This window comes from Alternaria novae-zelandiae (assembly GCF_023758075.1).
Source record: "Alternaria novae-zelandiae strain BMP 2774 chromosome Unknown scaffold_24, whole genome shotgun sequence".
Classification (NCBI taxonomy): domain Eukaryota; kingdom Fungi; phylum Ascomycota; class Dothideomycetes; order Pleosporales; family Pleosporaceae; genus Alternaria; species Alternaria novae-zelandiae.
Genome location: NW_026056984.1, coordinates 459,164 through 485,333, shown reverse-complemented (window position 1 = coordinate 485,333; position 26,170 = coordinate 459,164). Strand labels below are relative to the sequence as shown.

At 53.0% G+C, this 26,170-nt stretch overlaps 8 protein-coding genes across 8 annotated transcripts; 4 read left to right on the top strand and 4 right to left on the bottom strand.

Moving 5' to 3' along the window:
- Positions 1–1,047: 1,047 nt before the first annotated feature.
- Positions 1,048–2,208, top strand: J4E88_009511 (uncharacterized protein; the record flags this gene model as incomplete). The annotated part of the gene is made up of 1 exon (XM_049403110.1): positions 1,048–2,208. One exon carries the CDS (start codon positions 1,048–1,050, stop codon positions 2,206–2,208), a length of 1,161 nt encoding a protein of 386 aa, XP_049251238.1.
- Positions 2,209–5,293: 3,085 nt separating this feature from the next.
- On the top strand, positions 5,294–9,699 carry J4E88_009510 (uncharacterized protein; the record flags this gene model as incomplete). Its single annotated transcript, XM_049403109.1, has 2 exons — positions 5,294–6,828; positions 6,879–9,699. 2 exons carry the CDS (start codon positions 5,294–5,296, stop codon positions 9,697–9,699), a joined length of 4,356 nt encoding a protein of 1,451 aa, XP_049251237.1.
- Positions 9,700–13,102: 3,403 nt separating this feature from the next.
- J4E88_009509 (uncharacterized protein) lies at positions 13,103–15,118 on the bottom strand (the record flags this gene model as incomplete). Its single annotated transcript, XM_049403108.1, has 2 exons — positions 13,103–13,654; positions 13,985–15,118. 2 exons carry the CDS (start codon positions 15,116–15,118, stop codon positions 13,103–13,105), a joined length of 1,686 nt encoding a protein of 561 aa, XP_049251236.1.
- A 2,096-nt stretch (positions 15,119–17,214) lies between these two features.
- On the top strand, positions 17,215–18,255 carry PUP2 (proteasome component pup2; the record flags this gene model as incomplete). Its single annotated transcript, XM_049403107.1, has 6 exons — positions 17,215–17,217; positions 17,265–17,286; positions 17,341–17,353; positions 17,407–17,485; positions 17,539–17,882; positions 17,979–18,255. The coding sequence occupies 6 exons, from the start codon at positions 17,215–17,217 to the stop codon at positions 18,253–18,255; spliced, it is 738 nt and encodes a 245-aa protein (XP_049251235.1).
- Positions 18,256–18,645: 390 nt separating this feature from the next.
- J4E88_009507 (uncharacterized protein) lies at positions 18,646–19,146 on the bottom strand (the record flags this gene model as incomplete). The annotated part of the gene is made up of 3 exons (XM_049403106.1): positions 18,646–18,802; positions 18,926–19,058; positions 19,143–19,146. 3 exons carry the CDS (start codon positions 19,144–19,146, stop codon positions 18,646–18,648), a joined length of 294 nt encoding a protein of 97 aa, XP_049251234.1.
- Positions 19,147–20,942: 1,796 nt separating this feature from the next.
- J4E88_009506 (uncharacterized protein) lies at positions 20,943–21,890 on the bottom strand (the record flags this gene model as incomplete). The annotated part of the gene is made up of 1 exon (XM_049403105.1): positions 20,943–21,890. The coding sequence occupies one exon, from the start codon at positions 21,888–21,890 to the stop codon at positions 20,943–20,945; it is 948 nt and encodes a 315-aa protein (XP_049251233.1).
- A 702-nt stretch (positions 21,891–22,592) lies between these two features.
- J4E88_009505 (uncharacterized protein) lies at positions 22,593–23,730 on the top strand (the record flags this gene model as incomplete). Its single annotated transcript, XM_049403104.1, has 2 exons — positions 22,593–22,842; positions 23,213–23,730. The coding sequence occupies 2 exons, from the start codon at positions 22,593–22,595 to the stop codon at positions 23,728–23,730; spliced, it is 768 nt and encodes a 255-aa protein (XP_049251232.1).
- A 178-nt stretch (positions 23,731–23,908) lies between these two features.
- On the bottom strand, positions 23,909–25,908 carry J4E88_009504 (uncharacterized protein; the record flags this gene model as incomplete). Its single annotated transcript, XM_049403103.1, has 2 exons — positions 23,909–25,432; positions 25,480–25,908. 2 exons carry the CDS (start codon positions 25,906–25,908, stop codon positions 23,909–23,911), a joined length of 1,953 nt encoding a protein of 650 aa, XP_049251231.1.
- Between the last annotated feature and the right edge of the window lie 262 nt (positions 25,909–26,170).

The window sequence follows — 26,170 nt, the reverse complement described above, 5'->3', positions numbered from 1 at the left end:
TCTCTGCATTATCGACGGCGGTCAGACTGCACAATAGCGTAGTACGAGGAACGATGACGGAAGCGGTGACTCGGACACTGTCCACCGGAAGCGATCTGTAGAGGGGATTGGAATTGGGCGCTGCGGTGACACGCTGGCTGGGAGGACTGGGAATTGACTGGAATCGGGTGCCAATGACATACTACCAGGCCTCAGTCGCTGCATCCAGGGCGCAATGAGGGCAGGCAACGTGTATGTAGCCCTGGAGCGCAGTGATGATGTGACGATGGGGACGGTTCATTCGGCCCCGATGGACTAGCCCGGTTTGCTGGGACGGAGCGACAGGTAATCGCCTGTGCAGTGACTCAATCTCTCAGACAGTCAGAGAGCATTGCGCGCTCCCAGCTCCGCCTCACGCGTCGCTGCGCAATTGGCCGCTCTCATTGGAGCCCCCTTCGTCTTCCTTCTATTCACTTCTTGGCCGCCCGCATTCGTCAGCTGCCGGCCGCGCGCAACGGGCGCTCCTCTTATGGATGATGCCTGGCCTGGGAGGATGAGAGCCTGCTGGCACGCGCCAACCGCACACCCTCTTTGTCTGGTTCGCTAGCACATGGGCCGCAGTGTCTCAAAGGACAGTCACACTGGCCTTGTCCATCCTGTAGCCTACTGAAACCCCCGACGCGCCTGGGTGGTGCTTCTTATAACCAGCCCGCTCACCCCGTCTGTTTCGGGACGACTAACCTACCACGCAATTCAATCGTCCTAACTCCGCACTGCTTTTTCAATTGTCACGACTGCCTGACTAATTGCCCGCTCGCATAACTGGTATAAGCAGTCGGTCGGACCATTCTGCCGGCTTCCACGGTCACGTTTGCGCCCGGGCACACCTGACAGCATAACTGTGGCGAAGCCGTTCGCTCAACCAAGGCTCCCTCCTTCCACTCATACTCTACCATTGATCGCATTACCAACGCACCACGCTCCAGTGGCTGCCTGGACACATTCATATATCGCTACCGCCCCGACGTTGCGCTTTAACCAAAGGACAAACTTTCGCACCACACCGCAATGGCAAACTTGCACTATAAGACGCCCCCGAGCAATCGGCTCACCGTTTCCTCCCTCCTCTCGCCCCCTGAAATGAAGCGATCAGAGTCGTTTGGCACGTCAATTCCGCCTGCCTACTCTCAATCACCCTTCTCCTCCTTCAATTCAGCACCCTCGCAGTCTGCTGTGAAAACCGACTTCATGGCGATCCAGGCAGCAGCCGCCCACCGCATCGCCTACGCCTCCCCGCCAATCTCCCCATACGACACACAGGCACAGAAGGAGAACATGGAGAGCTCAGAGGAGCAATGCACACGCGATCCCCAGCTGTTCGTCTCGGCTGACGCAGCGGCGCCAATTGCTCACATGCCGCTGTTCCCCGACGAGTCACCCGAGTCAGCCTCGCAAGATGTCATCACCGCGCACATGAAGTCTCATGACTACGCACAACTGCAGAGCAAGCCGAGCCGCGCTGACTACGAATTGGTTGCCAAAGTCCGATCCATCGTCTTCAGAGAGGCCTGCAACAACCCCAAGGCATGGTGGGCTCAAGAACGCGCCTTCGACAAGCAAATCGACGAGGTCCGTAGCGGCCGTGTGCAGAAGCGGCCAGCCTTGAAGAAGCTCGCCCCTGCGCCGTCTTCAAAACTCCGCCAGCCCAAGGTCGCTGTTCCACGGCTGCCTGCTCGCGCCCCTCGTGCCGCACCCAAGGCTAAGCGCACGCCTCTTACTCAGATCCACGACTCATTCGACACCTCCCCCACCACCAAGTCAGCCTCTCCCAAGCCGGCACGGCCAGTGACCAACCGCGACGACTCTGACTACACTGCCATTCCCGACTACGCCCCACCCCTGGACACACTGCCCAAGGGCAACACCAAGGCGCTCAAGGCTGAGTGGAAAGGGCAAGCGCTCTCGCTTGCCGACGACCCCGATCGCGAGCTGCTGCACGAGGCTGAGTTGAACCTCGCTGGCACACTCCGCCTCAACTGCGCCACCTACCTCACCAGCAAGCGACGCATCTTCCAGGCCCGCATCGAGGCTCTCAAGATTGGCAAAGAGTTCCGCAAGACAGATGCCCAGCAGGCGTGCAAGATTGACGTCAACAAGGCTAGCAAACTGTGGCAGTCATATGACCGTGTAGGCTGGTTCAACCCTGACTACTTCCGCCAGTACCTCTGAGCCCGCACCGCATAGCCTTTCCCATTCTTTTTCCTCTTCTTGGTTACGATGCATCAAGTTGCACTTTGCACCTCGCGGCCCACCCGACTGGGCTCGCTTTCTTTGGATAAGACTGGTATGATTACAAGGAGTGATGGATGTCCTCCTCCGCATGATATTACGAACGGCGTTTCGATGGGTTTTATGGGTACTATTGTTGGCATGAACAGGTGTTCGGGAGTGGATACTGTCCTCCCTCATGGCGTTTTTGGGCTTCTCGACTTTCCTTTTCTTTATCTAACGGCATGCGATACCCCTCAGCTCCCACCAACGAATGTTGTAGTCCCGTGTGGACATTGTCGCCGCAAATGCAGGCTTTCTATCATATTTAGTATTAGACCAGAATGCACTATCTCACATAACTTGAATGTTCTCCGCAATGCCTTTGCGTGACGACTTAAATATGCGTTGATGAATTGATGGCGTACTGCGATGCTGCTGCAATGACGATTCCGTGATACGTCCGTGAAAGGCTCAGGGTCTCGGGCGGGGATGCGTAAGCTCCACAGGCGTGCAGGCGTGGCGCGGCTGCTCTGTCACTAATTTGGGACAACGGCTTGGCCGACCTCAAACCCGCGCGTTCCCACCACTCACTCCTCCCGCCCGCGACGACTACCTTTCACTCCACCAATCGACCCGCCGAGTCGCGCGGAACCGCCCATCATGTCGCGCACACAGCAGGTCGAGCACACCGACTCCATCAGCAGCCAGGACCCCAGCCGCGACGAGCCGAAGAAGACCAAGAGCAGGAGGCCGCCGAGTAAGCCTGATATGGACATGCGCGAAGGAGGACATTGCTGATGGGATCTAGATACTGCGTTCAGGCAGCAGCGCTTGAAGGCATGGCAGTAGGTGGAATCAGGGCGGAAGATGGCAGTACCCACGACTAACCGCGCATCAGGCCCATCTTAACGCCGAAGACCGTTCTGCCTCTCTTCTTCATCGTCGGAGTTATCTTTGCCCCCATCGGCGGGCTGCTTCTCTATGCTAGCGCGCAGGTCCAGGAGATCTCAATCGACTACACAAACTGCAACAGCACCGCGCCCGAAGTCCCCGTAAACTTCGACCCCAATGCCGAAAACCCGCTCGAATCGATTCCCGGCGGCAGAGTGTCCGCGACCTTCAGATCCAAGGAGGACCCCCAGGCGATGTGGGGTTGGGGACGCGAGAACTACACCTTCGAATCCGGCGTCGAGCAAGAGACAAACGTGTGCATCCTCAGCTTCAACATTCCGGAAGACATCAAGCCGCCGATCCTCTTCTACTACCGCCTCACGAACTTCTACCAGAACCACCGCCGCTACGTCAAGTCTGTCGATATCCAACAACTCAAGGGTGATGCCCGCAGCGCCAGCGATCTCAGCTCGGGCGACTGCTCGCCGCTGGACGTAGACTCTGAGACAGGCAAGCCGTACTACCCCTGCGGTCTCATCGCGAACTCCATGTTCAACGACACATTCAGCCAGTTGACGCTCGCCAACCCCGCGGGTGGAACAAATGCCGGTGGCCAGAACTACACCATGACTGTGGAGGGAACCTCATGGAGCCACGAGGGTGATCTGTACGGCGAGACAAAGTACAAGCCTGAGGATGTTATCCCACCACCGAATTGGCAGGAACAATACGAGAATGGGCGTTATGGAGATAAGCTGCCGAACCTGCATACCTGGGAGCAATTCCAGGTGTGGATGAGGACTGCGGGTCTGCCTACGTTCAGTAAATTGTACCAGCGTAACGACAAGGATGTTTTGACTGCTGGTACTTACCGTCTTAAGATCTATGATCGTACGTTCTCTATCCCTCTTCCCTTCCACCCACCCCCTCCCCTCCCTTCCTCTCCCCCCCTTTCCCACACCTCCCACTAACTCACCACCCAGGCTACCCCGTCGACAAATACAGCGGCACAAAATCCATCCTCATCTCCACGCGCACCGTCATGGGCGGCAAGAACCCTTTCCTCGGCATCGCATACCTCGTTGTCGGCGGCATTTGCATCTTGCTAGGAGCGGTCTTCCTGGCTACGCATCTGATTAAGCCGAGGAAGTTGGGGGATCATACGTATTTGACTTGGAATAATGATCAGCCTAGTAGTGCTACGACTACGGGGAGGGCTGGTGGTGCGTAGGCATTGGCAGGATGGGATGAGTAGGATGTCTTGTAGGTGTTGTTTGGGCTGGTATCGTACTGTACGTATATCATAAGCCTTTCTTATTGGGCGGACAGGGCGTTTGGGTGTTTTAAGAGCGTAGGGACTAGAGTATAGTCGCTTCTGTATGGACTTTACCCAATCTTATCATATTCAATACTTTGATATCACGCGCACTTGAGGCGTTTTCTTGGAAACCGCCATCAATTGCTAGTCAATGAACTACATCGAATTATCTTATTGGCTATTACTGGTTCCCTAGTAATGAGCGTCGAGACGTTTAGGTCTCATAGCACGTTGCTCTCACCCCGATATGTCCATGTTGTTTGTCCTCAAGGCTGCATTAGGGTTGAATGTGTAATTAAATAGGGTCAGAGGTGCTGACACGACCTTGGAAGAATTCCGGGGTTGGTTCACTGACACGTGATGAGCCTTGGCAAGTCGCGCGGTGCGCGTCCCCGAGAGCCTCTACCACGAACGCGCAAACAGCGTTCTAGTGAACAACAGCCTGCGCATCGCACTGTCCGCACCACTAGATCGCGCTTTCAGGCTTTCCAGACGACATCATGTCGCTGTCATTCGATGATTTCTCAGCCTTGCCCCTCCTTCCTCACCTGGATAGTGCCCCCAGGTGGATGTGGTACAAGCGGGCTGTGTCGACCGCCGAGGATGTTGAGGCCTCAGCCACTGCAGCCTGACACGCACATTCGCTTCCTCAAGCCGACCTTCCTCATCTCCAATCTAGCAGGTTGCTTCTAGCTCTCGCAATCAGCCTGGTAACTGACTACGCTCTTCATGCCCTGCACGAGCACGCGCCGTCATCATCGGATCTTTCAACTTACTGCAAGGCCACAAGGCTACCTTCCGCCGCCCACACATACGGAGTAAACACATGATACGATGCGGCTGCTGCACATCAAGAGCGACGGGCATCTCGAATTCACCAAGGACATCATCCGTGTCGAAGAGATACCTCCCTACGCGATACTTTCGCACACCTGGAAAGAGCCAGAGGTTGTCTTTAATGATCTCAAGAGCTGTGGCATCATGGGGGTTGTTGATCCCGAGAAAAGAGATGGATGGAACAAGATCCAGTTCTGCGCACAACAAGCAAAGCGTGACAATCTAGATCACTTCTGGGTCGACACTTGCTGCATCGACAAGGCAAACAACACGGAGCTTTCGGAAGCGATCAATTCCATGTTTCGCTGGTATCAGAATGCGGACAGGTGCTACGTTTTCCTTACGGATGTTGGGGACAAGTCTTCCGCGGGTGGTAGCAGGCCATCCTCACAATGGAAGACCGCGTTTCGGGCGAGCAGATGGTTCACTCGAGGCTGGACTCTGCAGGAGCTCTTAGCTCCGCGCTCCGTCGAATTCTTCTCGGCAGACGGAGCACGGTTGGGGGACAAAGATTCGCTAAAGCAGACCATACATGAGGTTACCGGGATTCCGATCGAAGCTTTTTCAAGCAGCGACATGTCGAAGTTCGACGTCAGCGAACGTTTCACTTGGGCAGAAAATCGTCAGACGACGCGTGAAGAGGATGGTGCCTATTGTCTGTTAGGCATAGTTGGCTGCTACCTACCACTAATCTATGGTGAAGGGAAAGAGAACGCCTTGAACCGATTAAGGAAAGAGATGCAGGGAGGAGAAAGACTTGCCCAGATACGCAGCTGGCTTTCCGCACCCGATCCATCTAGCAACTATCAAAAGGCGCACAACCAGCGACAGCCTGGGACTGGGCAATGGCTACTACAAGAGCACGAAAATTTCAAGAATTGGAAAGAAGACGCAGCGTCGCGGCTATGGCTCTATGGGATACCAGGATGTGGAAAGACCATCTTGAGCTCTACTGTTGTCGAGCATCTGCAGCACCACTGCGGTGACGACAAACGTAAAGTGACAGTGTACTTCTACTTCGACTTCAATGATGCACAGAAGCAGATACCAGAGCTAATGCTTCGCTCATTACTACGCCAGCTCTTGCAGCATACCATAACGATACCCGAGTGCGTCGACGCATTATTCGCGTCCTGTGGAGACGGGCAGCAACAACCACCGCTGCATAAACTTCTCACTGTGGCACCGCAGGTGATGGGACAATTCACGCATGTCTACATAGTTCTTGATGCGCTAGACGAATGTACACAACGCCCAGGTCTGATGGACTTGCTTATCGCAATAGACGGGTTGCGGCTTGACGGCGTGCATCTGCTCATGACAAGCCGGAAAGAGCGGGATATCGAAACGTCATTGGAAACATTTGTGGTGGAAGACAACATGATTAGTCTTCAAAGAGACGTAGTGGATGAAGACATATTACGATTCGTTCAACAAAAGCTAGATGACGATAGGCGGCTGGAAAAGTGGAACAAGAACCCTGAAGTCAGGCAAGAGATCGAGACAGCACTCATGCGCGGGGCTCAAGGAATGTACGTATATTACCCCAGCTTTGATAGAGCTAAGCCTGACGATGGTGTAGGTTCCGATGGGTTACATGTCAGCTTGACATGATAGCAGAGTGTCGCAATCTAGCGATGTTACGGAAATCGCTCGCGACCTTGCCGAAAACGCTAGACCAGACATACGACCGCATTCTCACAGCTATCAGTGAAGAGGACCGCATCTACACGATTCGGATCTTACAATGGCTCACATTTTCCGCCAGGCCACTTACTCTTAAAGAAGTTGCCGAAATTGCTGCCATCGATATTGGGCGCGAGCCAGCGTTCAATCGCGATGAAGTGTTAGTGGAACCTCTGGAAGCGTTGAAAATCTGCTCCAGTCTCGTCACTGTCAAAATGGAAAAGTCGGACTCTTATTCGGATTGGTATCTTTATATGGATCCGGATTACTATTCGGAGCCTGAAGTGCTATCCGGGATAGTCACCCTTGCGCACTACTCGGTTCAGGAGTACCTTGTCTCAGAAAGAATCAAGCTAGGGCCAGCAAAGCAGTACAGCATGACAGAGTCGGGATGTCACAAAGCAATGACGATAGGCTGCTTGGGGTATCTAAACCAGTTCCAGGAACCATTGACTCCTGAAGTCTACTACGCTTCAGCGCTCGCAGATTACTCCGCAAAATTCTGGAACAATCATCTCCAGAAGACGGGAGATGAGGAAGAAGAAATGAGTCGGCTGGCGATGGATCTCTTGTTCACGAACGATCCTGTATTAGCCAACTCGATCCGAATTTTCGTACCGGATCTGAAAGAAACTTACGATGAACAAACAGGCGAGGATGAAATAGGATCACCGCTTTACTACGCATCAACGATGGGCCTGAAAACGGTTACGAAACTGCTCCTGGACCAAAACGTCGATGTCGACGCGGAAGGTGGATTTCACGGTAGCGCGCTATGGGCAGCCTTTAAGGAAGGCCACTTGGCAGTGGCTGAACTACTAGTCAATGCGAAAGCCGACGTCAATGCTAAGAGTATATACGGGGAATCTGCACTACATGAAGCTTTAGAGCTATACGACAACGACAAGGCGATAGTCAAGGTTCTGATCGATGCAGGCGCCGACGTCAACAAGCGAGATGCAAATGGCTATGCGATACAGCGCGCTGCACTCATGGGCGACGAGGGACTGGTCGAGATGCTCATTGATGCCAATGCAGACATCAACGCTCACGATGAAGGTGACGACCATGCACTAATAATAGCAATACGCCTCGGCAACTACGCAATAGCTCAACTGCTGATTAAAGCGGGGGCCAACGCCAACATGCGAGACAAGGACCACAGTGCACTACAGATAGCTTCATTCCGAGGTGAAGAGTCAGTGGTCAGGCTTTTAATAGAAGCGGGCGCACACGTGAATGCTCTTGGTAACGAAGGCTTCGGCAATGCACTTCTAGCTGCTGCGAAAAGTGGTCATACGGCAGTTGCTGAGTTGTTACTCGACAAGGGCGCCGAAATTGATGTCCAGGATGCCAAGTGGGGTAGTGCGCTACATGCCGCAGTCAGATCATCACAAGAAACGACAGCGGAAGTGTTACTTAGAAGGGGTGCTAGCCTTGCGTCGGACATGCAGTCGAAAGGTGTTATGAACCACGCCGTCGACAGTCCGAATTGTACATCTTCACTTGTCAGGATGTTGCAACAGTACAACGTTCCATTGGACACGATCGACGTTGCAAACATGACTCCATTGCACTATTGTGTGAAGTGGGAGCACGAAGCCGTCGCGCAGCAACTCATTGATTCGGGGGTACATATTGACACCGGAGTTCTTCGGCAGGGATGGTCAAGCAGAGTCGGCATATCAAGAGACAGCCAAGTGAACACTATTTCCGCTGTTTCGAAATTCACCGCAATCGTTCCAAGTCCCCTCCATGACGCTGTCAGCTCAGGAATGATCGGGATGATCAAGTTTCTTATGCAACATGGCGCCGATCCATACTTGATCAATCCAAGCCAAGAGAGCCCACTCGAGCATGCCATTAAAATGAGAGATGACAAAGCAGTCGAAGTACTGCTCAGTATGGGTGCGAACATGTCGCCACCCAACGAAATTCTCGTCAATGCACTTCACCACGCCGCTCAAATTAAGAATCAGAATATCATGGTTGCCATTCTTGAGAGCGAGCAGGCTAAGGCAATCACACTGGTAACGTTGAAGGACGAGAACGGATACAATGTGCTTCATCATCTATTATCTATGAAATCGACAACGCAGGCTACAGATGTCAAGACGGTGCATTGGCTACTAAGAATGGGTGCGAATGCATCTGAGCTTGATCATTTTGGAATTTCGCCTCTAGTGCAATACATCCAAACCTCCATATGGACACTCGACATCGAGATTTGCACATCACTTCTTCGTATGAAAGGGACTAGCTCCTTTATCGGCTCGGAGGGACGGAATCTAGGGCACATGTGCGCTGAAAGACTCGATTTTGGAGTTCCCATACTGAAAGTTCTCAACGAGTACGGTGTTGACCTGGCGAGAAAGGACTGGGATGAGAGAACCCTGCTACATTGTGCGGCTATGAATGGCTCTCTAACCCAGGAATCTTTAGAATTTCTCGTTGAGGTCGTCGGTATCAACGCAAGTGCAGAAGACAAATATGGTTGCACCGCTTTACAATACGCTGTCAAAGCAGCTTCAAAGACCCCCGGATCTATCCGGCCGATCCAGTGGCATTTGGAGAGGACCAGGGACATCTTGACGAAACATCACGTCGATCACATTGATCATGCCAGCGTAAGCATACCGAAAGTTACAGGGGCGGTCAAAGATGGACGAACTGGAAGTACAAGTGATGACGAGGTGGATGACAGCACTGAACGATGAGCTACCTCACGTGCTAGTCAGCATGGTCAATCCGGAACTTGATATGAGGGCCAAGACTGTGCCGATCTAGTTGGTGCATCATTGATAGCATCTCCTACGGTATCAACTCTACTCTTCGGCTCGAGATTCTTGGATATCGTCTCGTCTGCGACCTTGAACGAGCATCGTACTGCTCCTTATAACACTTACACGAACATGTCCGGTACGATCGATAATGAGCTGTGGTAGATTTGTACCAGCTCCATTACCTCTCAATTCTGGTCGCACCCCATTTAAGTAAATCGGAATGAGAAGCAAACAACTTGGAAGCCTACCTCGCCTTTCAGTTCTGTTGAATCTCCAATTCTACACCAATAGGGACTGCAGCGCACCTCTCACGCTGATGATGTATCTCTTTCGTTCATCAGGTCGTACAGTCTCTTCGCCATCAAATTCACCGCGACTTCTCTGCAGTCACAACATCAAGACATTCCAACTGGTGGGATTCCACCTCATGCAGATGCACACGTCGTGAAATTAGTGCTCCGTGCATTGTGCCGGCACCACGCATAACGCCGAACCACGCGACGAGCTGAACCGCGCATTACGCCGTACCTACTGTGTGCAGCCTAGACTATCTCGCTTGCAGCGATCTGTCCAGCCGTCATCGAAATGCCATTGGATGAAGCTCCGAGGTTTTATATTGCGCGGACAGAATGTTGGTTAATGGAACGACGTTCAGTGCGTGCGAAACGGCGGTGAAGTTGAAGTCGAGGAGGTAGGGCCAACACATCAGCAATGCGCATGCGAAAGCGAAAGAGACGTCGTCAAATGTAGGAAAAAGCTTTCACCGCAATGCCAAGTGTGGAGAAGACATGAGCTTGTTTCGTTTCTTCGAAGTTCGCTGGCCTCAAACATGCGGAGGTTGGTTCAAAACAGGGGTCCGGCCCGACAGCACGTTCAAAGATCCGAGGAAGACCTGAACATCTCCGTGCATCCGCGCTCGTCTCGTGATGATCTGGACTCGCTACCTGATCTTTTCATCTACATGAGGGCTAAAGGCGATCAGTAGGAGGCAGACATGGCTAATATTGACTCGTTCGACGTTGATAACAGCGCATTCCCTCTATTCCTAGCACCACCCACCACCTGAACATCTCCAAAACCTCAACATCCAATCCTCCCACACACCTCAAAATCATCATGCAGATCTCCGCCCTCGTCCTCCTTTTCACAGCCACGGCCTCCGTCTCCGCCTGGGTGAGTACCTGATCATCCCCTCAGCCAGCCCAACCCAAGACTACATCCCAGACCGAGTCAATATGCATTCTCTTCTTCATTCACCCGAAGTATCTCTGTTTTCATGACTAACGTTTTGAACCCACAGCAATGTTTCGACCACGACGAACACTTCACCACAAACCACGCCCAACTAGCAGAAGGCAGCGACCCCAACAACCAATGGGGATACTGCCCATCCAAGACAGGGTGCTGCGCAGATGGTAAAACTTGGTATGCGTGCAAGAACGTAAGTTGTCGCCTCTTCTTTACTGTACTGTGCTAGTGTGAGTGGTATGCTGATGATGCATGGATAGGTATGCAAGGGTGGTGCTGCGTGCAGTGTGTCTGGCGACAAGACTTCATGCTAGAACATCACGCCGGTTCGCACGTAGCTAGCTTTGGAATGCTTTTGAAGATATCAAGTTAAATCGAATGTGAACAGCTTCTGTATGGTCAACTTGAGCTCGTGTGATTCGAGTGCGAGGTTCAAGACCCCAGAACTTTTCTCTTATTAGACCAAACTCTACCTAAGTACCTTGCGGTCGGGCAAAGCTTATCTCCTCATCTTATATCTCATATCTCATATCTCGTATCACGATCGGATCAGCCACATCTCACGCTCAGCCATATCTCACGCTCAGCCATATCTCACGCTCAGCCACATCTCACCGTCAACCATATCTCACCGTCAACCATATCTCACCGTCAACCATATCTCACCGTCAATCACATCTCACCGTCAGCCACGTCCTACATCTCATCGTCGTAGCTCGTCTCCAGGCTGCTAAGCCCGAAACCATCGCCCAGGCCGCTCGTCTGCGCAGGTAAGCAGAGGGCCTACTTTCTCGTGAATTCAATCCGTGAAGAAGTACTATAAGCTTCAAGTCATTGAGTAGACAATACAATCATCTCAGATCTCAGATCTCACATTTCATCTCACGGTGCGCCACATCTCACGGTGCGCCACATCTCACGGTGCGCCTCATCTCACGGTGCGCCTCATCTTACAGTGCGCCTCATCTCACAGTGCAGATCTCAGATCTCATATCTCATATCTCATATTTCATCTCCCGGTCAGCCACATCTCACGGTGAGCTACGTCTCAAATCTCAAATCTCATATCTCATATCTCACGGTGAGCTACCACTCCATCGAAGCTACCGCAAATATACCGTATATCAAAGTACAATCTCAATTACAATCCCGAACAAGACTACACAGCAGTCTGAGTTAAAGGCGCAATCTATTCTTTCGGCCAGCGACATCTTGTAGGTCATTTTGTATCTCATCTCGCAGCTAGCTATCCTTTTCTGCCCCGCGCGCTCGAGCCCAAGCAGTCTTCTCGCAAGCGACTTTGGTTTAATGCAAGAAGATCGCAGTTAGCTATATCTCAGAGCCTATGTTTCACGTCTTGTCGCACCTTTAGCGACATCTCACATCGCATATCTTACCTTCGGCCTTATCTCACATCTTATAGTTAGCCACGTCTTACATCTCATATCTCACCTTGCGCCACATCTCACAATCGCATATCTCACTTTCGCATATCTCATCTTGCGCCACATCTCACAATCGCATATCTCACTTTCGCATATCTCACTTTCGCATATCTCACTTTCGCATATCTCATCTTGCGCCACATCTCACAATCGCATATCTCACCTTGCGCCACATCTCACAATCGCATATCTCACGATCGCATATCTCACGATCGCATATCTCACCTTCAGCCACGTCTCATATCCCACCTTCAGCCACATCTCACAGTTGTATCTCACGCTGATATCTCACGGCGATATCTCACGGCTATATCTCACGGTCAGCCACATCTCACCACCTCGACCCCGACTCTAACCCCGTCACGCGACTACGTAGACAATACACACAACAGTTATACAACAGCAAAACACCCGTTTCCGCTCATGCCCATACCCCCTTGTGATATGCTACTGAACTGTATCGTACCTAACGCATTGGTTAAATACGATACAGTTTAGTAGCACATTACACGACGACATGAACAAGATACGTATCCTCGGTACAAACATTACATTAGAAGGATCTAGGACTCTTAGGTTCGTAACAATACAGTTGACATCCCGGTCTTCCACGTCGCCACCAGTCCACACAGCCTTCATCCGATTCAGCTAATTAGCATGAACAGCCCGAGAGCAGGGTACGTCATCTGGAACCAATTCATATCAAGCCCATTGATCGAGTCCACCTGGTAACTAACCCGTTGGCCAGCTTCGCAAGGAAAGCTAGCGACGTTGTATTGATGAGCAGGCTCGATGAGTTGTACAACACCGACAAGACTTGAGTTGCCGACACTCTGCATGGAAACAGTATCAGAAACTTGGTTGGCGAGGCGAGATACGCTGATACCACCCGGAGTGCGAATTTGAACGGGTGCTGTTTCGGGTATGGGAAAGGGCGGGGGCATGTGTAGAGCCAAGGTGCAAGTCTTGCCGGCGAACTCAGCGCGGATATCGTAAACGAAGACGGTTGATATGGTAGGCGATAGCAGGGCAGTATATCCGTTGCCGATCACTTTGGTGGGGTCGGCCTTGTCAATGGGGATGAGCTGGTGGGGGTATTCGAATGGTTCTTGAAGAGGGGTAAAGGTTGGTTGCGGTAGGCCTTCGATATGCTCAAGACCAATTCCAGTGGACGAAGCGGAAAGCGGTGCTGAACTCTGAGCTGTTGGGGTCGGCCGATCAAAGCTAATTACTGGAATGGTGACGATTGTGGGTTGGGATGTCGGAGCATTTACTGAGACATATTAGCTTCTGACTGTTTGCTTTAAGTATTCCTCAGCCCTCTTACTTGACGACCCAATGCCTGATGACATCCCAATACTGCTGCTGCTCGAAGGCTCCTTCCAATGGCCATTAGTCCGTGCAACCCCGTACGGGGCAGGAACGGAACAGAGGCAATTGCAAGAAACCGACAGAAGCGCAGACAGAGCATACAGGAACGACGACAGGATGGGTGACAAGAGGAGCATAAGAAGGTACTAGCTTACCTTGGTGCAAGTGCCCGATCCGCTCTGGCAACCGGTACCGCAGTGTCCGGCGGTGTTTCCGCACCATCCGTACTGCGAGCAGCAGTTACCGAACGGCGAGCCAGCGCAAGTAGCACCTCCCTGGGATCCGCAAGTACCATCGGTGGAGACCTTTTTGGACGGGTTGCTGGGTGCGGAACCAGCAGGGCAAGAGAGGTCGAACAGAGGCTTCACCTGCATCAGATCACCCGCAGGCTTGATGCCGAACGAGGGGACGGGGTTGCCGTACTGGACATCCTGGAGGATGTAGTACCACAAGTTGACGTTGTCCTTGACGAGCTGGCAGGTAACGTCCTCCCAGTAGATGCGGGCATTATCCGCACTGGGCTTACCCTGGTTGAGTGTCTCGCCGCTAACGGGCCATCCGGTCTCGGTAACCCAGACGGGCTTGCCCTTGGCAGCGGCAACAGTCTGGTGGTAGGCGTCGAAGAAGAGCTGGCTGCCTGAACCGACGTTGTTGTTCATGGTAGTCTGGAAGTAGGGGTAGGCGTCCATGCCGATGAAGTCAACGGCTTCAATAACGGGGTTGTTGGTAGCGTTGACGTAGACGGTCCAGGTGTCGACGTGACCGATGGGCTTGCCCTGGAGAGCAGTGCCACGGATGGCATCACGGGTCTGCTTGATGTAGTTGACGAGCTCCTGCGGCTGAGCACCGGCGCCGGACTTGTTCTCGATACCAGTGGGGGTGACACGGTAGAGATCCTCACTGCCGACGGAGATACCCTCAACGAGGTCAGTGAAGGCAGTGCCGTACCGAGCAATGGCGGCCTTGAGAGCAGTAATCTCGTTGTTGAAGTTGGCCTGACCGGCGGAGGCCCACATGCCGAGGAGGAGACCGGTCTTGGTGTTGATAGCAGCCTGGATGGCTTCAATGACGTCGGTCTGGGTGCCGTGCTGGATCATGGTGTACAGACGGGCGCTGGTCCATCCATTGGTGCCAGGAAGCTGCTTGGCGGCGTTGAATTCATATTCAAAGTCGGCCTGAACCTTGGCCTGGTTGTTGTTGAAGTTGGCGCCGTAGTTGAAGCCCTTGATGGCAGCGTTGGCCGAGGTCAAGAGGCCTGCAGCGGCGAGGAGGGTGGAGGAGACGCGCATGGTGGCGGTATTAGGAGGAAGAAGACGATATTAAAAACGTAGAATGAGGTCTTGAGAAGGGAGAAGGGTGCGAGAGAGCGGCGTGGGCGAGGAATGGTGAGCAGGACGCAGCGAAGTATTTATTCACCGGTGACGTTTTGCTGGATCTAGACGTCGCTGCCGTCTGAAGGCTATTCATCGGACGTGCATTAGCCGCACGGTCACAGCTAATTAGTGCCTTCTCGAACGAGCAGGCACGCAGGAACGCGGATGCCGGCGGTGATCCCAACCCTGAAGCCTGGTCAAGCAATCTTGGCATGCAGGCTCTTCAACAACAGCCTGTTCATGCCATCCCCAACATTCTCATCCTTCGCTCGTTGCTGCTTTCATCGCAGTCGTCGACGGTTGAAGCTCACCAAGCATTCTAGAAGGCCCGATGCGGCAAGACAGGGAACGACCCTTTCGCCCCGTCCTCGCTAATCATTGGCCCATGTGGAGAAGCAATACTCAACGGCCAGACAGCGACGTCAAGCCCCGGTATAGGGTCGTATCCGGATAAAAATAACCCAGCATCGACATCATCCCCGCCGCGGGAGATGAGCTGCACATCTCATGATGAGCGTGCAACATGGCACACGCGGATTTATCGAAAATCGTCGACACCTGTGTGGCTATTCAAGTCAATAGTCGATTCATTAACATGAGTGCGACACCCTCATGCGTGTGTATGGTAGACACATGTCCTCGTGTCATCCGTTGGCGTTGCGCACTACCGTGGTTATGAGCTCGTTGTTGACAGCACCGGAAGCACCATCCATCATGGTCGCAGGCCGAGATTCCAGAATGTGGTGACGTGGATAGCGCTGCTGGTCCGAACTCAGGAGAAACGGTGCCGACGCCAGGCACTTTCGATCCGAGCTATGACGCGCATCACCGGCTTCTGATCCGCGGATGCGGGAGGCGAGAATTTGAAGTTCAGACAAGGAAGCGAAGTTGATGTTGGAAAGGTAGAGCATGCGGAGAATTACTCCAGCGGTTTGGTGTCTTGGAAGGCGTTTCGTCCCGGCGCCATGCGCCAATGTCACGAATCGGTACGCTAAGCTTTACCCCTACCACAGCTTCGATATGTCGATGGAAGCTTGGTTAATCGATTAGACACTCGGAGCACTCTGCGATGTCGACGAATCTGGGAGATAACGGGTGGATATCGTGGCTGTGAGGTCGCTAGCAGATATTCCCGCGTTCTATCGGGATTCTAGCCACGCGCACGGTACCCGACGAGAAGCTGCCCGAAATTGCGGACAATATGATTCTGGCACGAGCAGATACCTGCGTTGACGTTACGCGGAGTACCTGCATAGCCAGGTGACTTGACCTGACTGTACGACTGATACTGAGATAACTCATGATCTTACCCTCAGGCGCGTACGGCCAAGATCACTCCGTTAAAGTTGACAGCATGACTTCGGTGAGACTGGACTGCGATACAGGTGGTTTATCAGGTGTAGCTCCGCGACTACATCAACTACAATTCTAAAGTTCAGCAGCATCTGAGTACTATGTTGTAGCATTCCATGGGTATTACTAAAAGGTTGGCAGAGCGCGGTGGCGAATTGATTGTCAGAATGCGATGAGAACGCTCCCGGAGATACAACTCTTTCGTGAAGATATCTCAGCCGCAACATTGCTTGGTGACAAGAAGCGGTGAGCTACTTTTCCAGTATTTCCTTGGAGTTGGTGGCAGACGATGGACCGATGGAGGGCAGTCGATAGATGCGACTGCAAAGGTCCACCGTCGCTTGTTATGGTTCAGCTTTCTGACACCTATCCAACATTGTGACTGTAAATTTTGATGTATCTGGTAGTTGTGTCAAGAGAGTGAGAATGCTGAAGGTGGAGTTGAGCATGAGATGGAAGTCTTGGCATCCCGCTCTAGCGCGATGTCGCGGGCTCATGTTGCCTGAAGCTCCCGGTAGCTAGAGAAACATCGAAGCCGCCAACGCAACTCCGCAACACCTCACCGCCGCCTATACGCCCCCAATCTCGACTTACCTGTTCGAGACGCACTTGGATATCTCACCGCACCTCTCAACTACACTTCCGCACAAGCAGCCGTCATGGTACGCCTCATTGAACCCCGCTGGAGCTCTTGTACTAACATGAGTAGTTCATAGCACGAAGCGAATATGGTAAGCTCTCTACAACAACTATACAGTTGAATCTATACTAACTAAACATCCTAGACCGTGGTATCAAGTTCGTCCACCCCGCGCCTCCCACTGCAAGCCCGCCCGCTCACAAACCAACAGCACCTTCTCGCCCGAAGGCCGTCTGTTCCAAGTCGAATACTCGCTCGAAGCCATCAAGCTCGGCTCAACAGCAATAGGCGTACGTCTACCCCTCCTGTCGCCGATCTCCACAAACTCACAAACAACACACAGGTCGCAACCGGCGAAGGCGTAATCCTCGGCGTAGAGAAGCGCGTCACTTCCACGCTCCTCGAAACCAGCTCCGTAGAGAAGATTGTCGAAATCGACCGCCACATCGGATGTGCCATGTCGGGACTGCAAGCCGATGCCCGCAGCATGATCGAGCACGCGCGTGTCGAGAGCCAGAACCACGCTTTCAACTACGCCGAGCCACTTCGCGTTGAGAGCTGCACGCAGGCGATATGTGATTTGGCCCTGAGGTTTGGTGAGGGTGCTGAGGGTGAGGAGAGCATCATGAGTCGGCCGTTTGGTGTCGCGCTGCTGATTGCGGGTTATGATGAGGATGGTCCGAGTCTGTATGTCACTCCTTCCCATCTTCCCATCATGTCTTCTCCTACAACATCCCCAGCTCTAGAATCAGAATTGTGATTACAAACTAACAACACACACAGCTACCACGCCGAACCCTCGGGCACATTCTACCGCTACGACGCCAAAGCCATCGGCTCCGGCTCCGAGGGCGCGCAAGCCGAACTCCAGAACGAATTCCACAAGTCGCTCACGCTCCCCGAGGCCGAGGTGCTCACGCTCAAGACGCTCAAGCAGGTCATGGAGGAGAAGCTGGATAGCAAGAATGTGCAGTTGGCTAGTGTGACCAAGGACAAGGGCTTCAGGATCTACACTGATGAGGAGATGGCTGAGGTTGTTGGAAGGCTGCCGACGAACTAAGCGATTTGATGGGGGAACGAGAGGATGGCTGGGGAAAGTGGTATATGGGATGGCATATGATAGCATCTTGATAGATGTAAGAGTCACGCGAAAATGAAGCAATGACCAAATGTCCTAGAGATAAAAGTGGCGAACTGTTATGCGGATTGAACGAGCTTATGGTGACGTCTGGCAATTGAGCAGATCGTAGATCAAGATACGACAAAGCACGTTTCAAGCCTTCAACACATCTAAGCCATAAGTACGACACATCATCATAAACACATTCACCCCGAGCATATTGCAATATGTCAACAAAGACAAAAGCGGTCTATTTCCCTGTCTGCAATGCCGATTGTCCCCATATTATACACTCCAGTCCAGTCCAGTCCAGTCCATGCCGCCGAACGCTCAGAAAGGGTTATCCTCAGGCGGTATCTCAACCGTGAAGAACTTGTCCAGGATAGGAATCTTCTTCATGATGTCGTCGCGCACCTTGGGGACTTCGGCGAAGAAGAAGAGGGCGAAGAAACCGGCTACACCGCCGAAGCCGGCGGCGAGGCCACCGCTGTGGATGGGGTTAGTGTGTGTTAGGAGAAGGGGGTGGGTGGTTTGAGGGAGGGGAGGGGAGGGGAGAGGGGTATGGGAGGAGGAATTGGGAGGAGGGGAGGAGGGATGGGGGAAGACGTACTATTTCGCGGCTTGCTTGAGGGTGAGGCCGTGGTAGTTCTTGGGGATGGTGTATCTGTGGTTGTATGTTAGTGTCTGGAGCTTCGAGAGTGCGACGGGCGTGGATCGTATAGGCGGCGCGGGTGTGAGCTGGGCTGTTCCTCCTCTTTTCTATGCGCATCTCGAGCGTATGCGTGGCATCCAATTGCCTATCCCGCTGTCCATCGAGGCGTCGCAACACATCCTCCTCTTCCCACAACTTCCCAACAACTCCCAACCCAGCCCCAACCCTCCCACCACCCCTCCCACAGCCTCGTCGATATCAGAAAATACATACTGAGGGCCAAAAGGACTTCTGTAAGCCTTGTACGGGCTGCGCATGCTCTATTCCCAGTTATTAGCTTCTTCCTTCTTCTTTCGTCATCGCCTCCAATTCCCCCATTGCACGGGCCTCGACTTACGACAGCAGCGGGCGTCTTGCCGTGGTGGCCGAAGGATGAGACAGACATCTTTGGCGAGTTCGTTGGGGTATAAACGCGGGTGGGAAGGGTGATGTCTGGCGTGATGTCTGGTGAGGTTGATGGCGCAGAGAAAGCGCGGGAATGCTGGGCTTGGCGGCGCTGGGAAAAGGTGGACGAATCAGGGTGCGCGGGATTTTGCGGGTGGGTGCGTCAGCAGGGTTGGGGAGGACACCAACGTTTCTTCACTTCACGGTTGAGATGCGCAACTTGACTTCCTCTCAGCCATTCTCGTTTCGATAAGACAGAGAATGACCTGCACGGTACGATCACTTATTGACCTGCTCTTGGGGCCTCAACTGCGACACTTCACGATGGGTGAGGAAGGCACTCAAGAAGCTCCTTGATCAATTGAATTTGATGGCGAACACGAAGAGCTAGACAGTCATCTCGAACTCAGCGCTGAAAAAACGGCATTATCATTGCCCCAGATGATTTCGACCCGTCTGTGGTACGCAAAGGCGCACCTCAAGGTCCATGGTGAAATACTAGGTAAGGCTTGGCATCACGTCAACACCAAGCAAACGCGTCTGCCTTGGCCGTTGGGGGGATAATTTCGCTACGTAAGCTTTCGCATTCTCTACACTTTCTACGACTCTTCGGGTTTCCATTGTCTTCGCTCAAGAGCAATCAACCAGCGCCTCCATCCGCGGACAAACCACCTTCGCTATTCCACCCGCCTTCCCAAGGATACATCTTCGTCAACATCATGTCGACACAGTATGGCCTTGAGAGCGATTCGGATGACGATACAGTGGTACTGCTAGAACGATTCTCTCGGCCGTCCCAATGGTCGAAAACACCCACTGCACGGGCCTTCTATCTATTCCCCCGCCTGCCCGCAGAACTTCGTGCCAGGGTGTGGGCTATCGCGCTACACAGCCAGATAGAATACGTTGACAGCACCGAAGTTAACTTTACCGATGAGATCCGCATTCATCAGGAGGACGAGGTCATCGCACAAAGCCTCCGAGGCTACCCTTCACTCTTCTTCGTCAACCGTGAAGCCCGCTACGAAGCTGCCAGGATCGACGGGGGCTCGTGGTACCGACTGAAGGCTGGTTTAGAGATCTACGCAAACCTCGCCCGAGAGAACGTTATTATCTTTAGTTGCTACCGAGGTCCAAGGCACTTGAACTATCGGTATAATGGACGCTTCGAAAAGCGTGGCTGTGCCGGTCACTGCAAGTGTTGTCGCCCCTGGTAAGAGGACTGGGATGGTTGTTCGGTACGAAGTTGTCGTGGAGGTCAAGCCTCAGTACCGGGAGAGGTCTTGTTACAGCCAGAATGCGGAAGTCTATCAACGCGGCCGATACGGTCACGTATCATGTCGTGCCTGCCGTTCGAATACGACACCGGTGTTGGAAACGGCGGTGGAACCCTGGGAAAGCATGTAACAAATCGACGATAAGGACATATTTCATGCTCAGGCAGCGTAATGGAAGCGTCTCCATCACTCCACGACCATACTCATCGATGCGTTTCTGGTGTTCTTCCAAAGATTTCCAAATTCTTCTTTTTCTATTGCTCGCCCCCGTTGTCGTTCTTCCAAGTCCCAGCATAATGATGCGTAACCAGCTTTGGCGGCAAAAGCTCTTCTTCTTCCTCTTTATATGTATTCGCCGACGCAGCAAACGACCGACCCGGCATGACCAAGACATCGCCCACCAGCTTCGGCTGCACAAGCTCCATCATATCGCGCGCGTCAATCTCCCTATCAAGTATCTTCCCCAAGCTCGTATAAACACTGCGCGTCAAGCGCCGGGGACCCGTAAAATCAACAACATCCCCCATGATATCCATGGTCGCGTTCTGGATCGGGATGTTGAGCTCCGCCGTCTTGTCTCGCAGTGTCTGAAGGATATCGTCGATGACCTGCATCATGTGTGGCGATCGCGGTTTAGCCATTATAGTCCAGCTGGCGAATTCGCGGACATATTCGCCGGGCCAGCCTTGATCGAACTCCCAGCCTACTACTAGCGAAGCGATACCCTCGTATGCGGCTGGCACCCATTCGTCCATGGATATGCCTTCTTCGCAAGAGACGTCTAGGTCGGACCAGATTCCACCTTCGTTCCACAGCAATACGTATCGCAGCATGTCGGCTTTGTAAATAGGGACGGGTAACGCGAGGTAGGCGTCGACGATATCCGGTCGGGATTCCGCAAAGGTCTTACGAACGTACTCATCGCCGTCGTCGTCCGTCAAGAAGTGTGCTTGGTAGTCAGGATTGCTCTTCACACAGCTGTCGGTCCAAGCTCGCGTCTCTTCAGAAAGGCCATTGGGGCCCAACTTGTACCAAATGCGTTTAGGAAACCCGCCGTTCTGCGGTGGCTGCGCTATCGCGGGCGTACCCGGCGCACGGACAGTGAAGTGGTCATGTATGGAGAGAAAGTGGTAAACCAACGCTAATGTGCATAGCGCGATCAGTGTGTAATGATTGAAGACTTTGGGTAGCGACAGTGACATGGTGGGAAAAGCCAACAAAGGGGGAAAAGACAAAGAGGAGGGCACGAGATCGCAAAGCGCCACGGAGGGGCGATCCTTATACAAATGGTGGGCGAACGCCGCAGTGAGACCGGTACCTGCAGCTCGCAGACTTTAGGGGCGGCTGCACGCATTCTATTTTCACGGAGCGCTGAGTGTGGCGCTTAGCTTTCTGTTATCACATCTCGCTTGATGTGGCACGGTAGCGCTGATACATGGGTCTGTTGGGGTTGATGATCTAAGATCACGGCTAATGTTGGGGACCCTTTCAACTGTTGGACCCCCGTGCGAACATATCTCGGCTTCGGAACACGTTCACTTGTACTTCTCGTATTCATACTCCAGTGTTTTATGGCTTGCTTCAGTTATCGTGGCGGCTGCATCATGTCGACCCTAGGCTGACACCCAAAACCGATGAGTACAAAGAAGTTTCATCACGGGGGGCGCATCGTGGCAAGGCGCTGTTGCACCCTACGCCTCTCGCTGCTGGAACAAGAGGAATGAGAGGAGCGGAGTCTGAGCCATGTTACTAGATGCGATTGCTTCGCCCGGTTGCCAGCTTCAAGTTTTGTTCAGCGTGTGTTTCTTGTCACTCGCTGTTCAACCTCACTCATTTCACTTCGATCCTGCTGCTAAACAATCGATCTCGCAATTGCCTAGTCTTTAGAGACGATTCAGTCCGTCATGGCCTTACTAACAACATATACTTTGCTAGCCATACTATCCCCCCACGTATCAAGTCTCGGCATCCAATTCATCAACCCCCCAACCCACGGCACAGACGGCGGCCTCTCCAACCCCCCCACCTACAAGCAAGACTACACCATAAACATCCAATGGTATCCCGGCGACGAAACAGGGCCCTACGACCTAGTCTTGCACCAAGTCAAAACAATCGGCCAGGACCAGACCGGCTCCGGCGAGTTCATCATGCGTAAGTTCATTCATACATAGGAAGGGCCGCTCAGTTCCGTGGCTTCCAAGTTTGATTTACAGAAGCAAAGCTAACATGTGAACCCCAGCGAGTATCGTGAATAGAACGAGTTATCTGTGGCAAGTCAAGACGAATGCGAGGCTGGAAGAGTCGACGCTGTTCTTTCTTAGTGTTTTTTCCGTGGATGGGGATTCGGATACTAGTCAGTATTTTAATATTGTGGATGGGTTTATCGCGGGGAGTGGTGCGTCGTCTGAGGCGGTGGGTTCTTCTACTACGACGACGCGGTCGTTTTGGTCACCAGAAGGATTGTCAACTGCAGCTTCAGCGTCGGCTTCAACGTCGACGACAAGAGTATCCGGCACGACAGGTATGGAATCGGGTACAGGTTCAGCGAGCACACCAACAAGTCCTACCACAAACACCCCGACAAGCACCACCGCAAATCCATCGAACCCTCACGACCAAAACATTCACCAGCATATGCACAACGACTTCCAACTAAGCCACAAGATCGGTCTCGGCATAGCTATACCCGCTACGCTTGCCCTTGGAATAGCAGCTGGCTGGCTACTCTTCCGCCGTCTCCAGAAAAAGAGAAGAAGAATGTCACACCAATTACCAGCTACCGAAATTGAACAGTACGAGCCCGATAGAGATGGTCAGAATCCTAGCGGAGACGTCTACGAAGCGCCGTCGAATCACATATCGGAGATGGGTCAGCCGCATAGGAAGGGCTTTGAGCAGTTGGGAGGTGAGCTGGAAGATAAGCCTGCGGTCGTGCCTGAGGTCTTGCCGTTAAGGTATGAGATGGAAGCCAACAATGTTCATGAGCTTCATGATCAGCCGGTCAAGGCAGATGAGCCTGTGGTCAAGACGGAGGATTGATGCGGCAATGCTATTTGTAGATATCCATGTAGAGGAAAATGGACGTGATCTTGAATGTTGCAATAGTCTCATTACTAAATAAATCATAAACAGTACACGCAACCCGGCATACATGAGGAGCTCTTCCCATGCAAAAACGCCCAAACACCCATCTACCCGTCCATCAACCACCCCACTCCTACGCACCAATAGCCTGAGGATTCCAGAACACACTCTTCGGATCAACCTTTTGCTTCAGCGCCGCCAACCTATCATACACAGCATCGCCATAATACAGCTTATGCGCGGTCGCAGCATCATAACTAGGATCAACATAGTTCAAATACGCGCCAAACGACGTCTGCGGCTGCGCATCGATAATAGCACTATTAATGCCATTGATGAACTCCATGGAATCACCCCCATAGCCATAGTTCTGCAGCACCCACAGACTATCCCTATCGCTGTAGGCAGCAAATTCAGTGTCTTTGCTGTTGATAGCGGAGCCGGGGCCGCCGTAGAGGTTGATGATGATGTAGTATTCCGTCCCGTCGGCTGTCTGTAGGTAATCGTACAGCGCATCCAGAGCATTCGAGGTGAGACCGGTAGACTCAGGGACGGTGACGGACTTGGCGAAGAAGTCCTCGTGCTCGTCGTACCCGGTTATAGGCTCTTTGATGCTGGTCTTGCCGGATACTTTGACCATGTAGTCGTACCAGGCCATGGACTGGACGGTGGCGGTGGGGTTGGGGAGACTGCGGAGCAGCTCGGGCTTGACTTGGGTGTTGAATTCGGACACGCTGCCGAAGAAGGCGCCGCTGAGGCTGTAGCCGCCATAGTTGTCGAGGTAGATGCCGAAGGAGACGCGGTTGTCGACGACGGACGCGTTCTTGGCGACGTCCTGGATGTGCATGAAGGTGTTTGTCCACACGCTCTTGGAGTCGTGGATGCCAGTGAAGCCGAACTCGAAGTACGTGATGCTGGCGGGTGCGGCGTGGGTCTGGAGGTAGAACTTTGTGACGACACCGAAGGACTCGGCTGCGCCCTTGATGGCCCAGAAGATGTCGGGGGACTCTGTGGATGAGGCCTTGATGAGGGATCCATCGGCGAGGACGACGTCGGCTCCGACGACTTGATCCATGGCTAATCCCCAGTGGCGGGAAGTGTGGCCGTAGCCTCCGTGCGTGTAGTGGCCTCCGATACCGACACCGGGGCAGGTACCCTGGGCTACGGCAGCATTGCCTTGGGTGTAGATACCGTCACCTAGGTTGCCCAGGCGAACACCTCCTCCGACTGTCGCAATACCAGAGTTTTTATCTAGTTGAATGGTCTGGAAAGACTGGAGGTTGATCTGCATAGCGCCGTCCTTGCCACCGGAGCTGAAGCTTGCGTAAGAGTGACCTCCGGACTTGGCCTGAACCTTGAGACCAGCTTGAGCGGCGCACACTACCGCATCTTGAACGTGCTGGTTGGTGGTGGGCAGAACAATGACAGCCGGCTTGAAAGGAACGCGCAGGTTGTAAGGCTCCGAAAGCTCAGAGTACTCAGCATCCGAGGTCATCTTGTATGGCACATCCTTTCTGTTCAAGCATTGGAGAGCAGATCCAGATGGGGTTGGAGATGGCGCTGACGATGGTGCCGCTGAAGAAGTCTTGCTGGTGGTAGGTCCTGATCCGGTGTTGCTGCCACAGTTTCCGAAGCCTGCCTGGCATCCAGTTCCACACTGTCAAGATCAGTATATAGTCATTCAAAGCGTATGTGAGTACTCACGTATGCCGATGTCGAGCCGCACCATCCACTCGCGCTGCAGCAGTTGCCTTCAGCAAAACCCAGACATGTGTAACCCTTGGTGCCACCACATGTCGCGTCTGGTGAGACCTTCTTAGTCGGTGTCGATGCCGGCGGTGGAGCCTGTGTCGACGAAGTCTTGACCGTTACTGGAGTTACTTTTGACGTGGTGCTGCCAGTGCATGTGCCGAAAGCTGAGTTGCAGCCAGCACCGCAATGATCCGTGGATGTTCCGCACCATCCATACTGTGAGCAGCAGTCACCGTACGAAGAACCCTTGCAAGTGAAGCCCTTTGCTCCTCCGCAGCTTCCGTCGGTGGAAACAGCTCTCTTGTTCAGCGGCGCAGCTGGCGAGGCGGATGCCAAACCAATAGACAGCAGACCTGCCGTAAGAGAAACGAGGAGCTTCATGGCGACGTTGAAGACGACCATCCGAGTTCAGTCGTCGAAGTCAACCAGGAAAGAGCGTTGTATACCCCAAACGACCGGAAGAAGAAGGACCAAACGAACGGACCGACAAGGTAAGCTTACCCTGATGTTTTATTCTGAACAGCGTAATGGGTATCTCAAATCCAAAAAAATCAGGTCTCAAACAGGTAACTGCCCTCTACCAGGTGTCTCATAAAGGCGTAAATTGAAGTTTAACACGTACTCCACATAGGTGTGCGCGAGG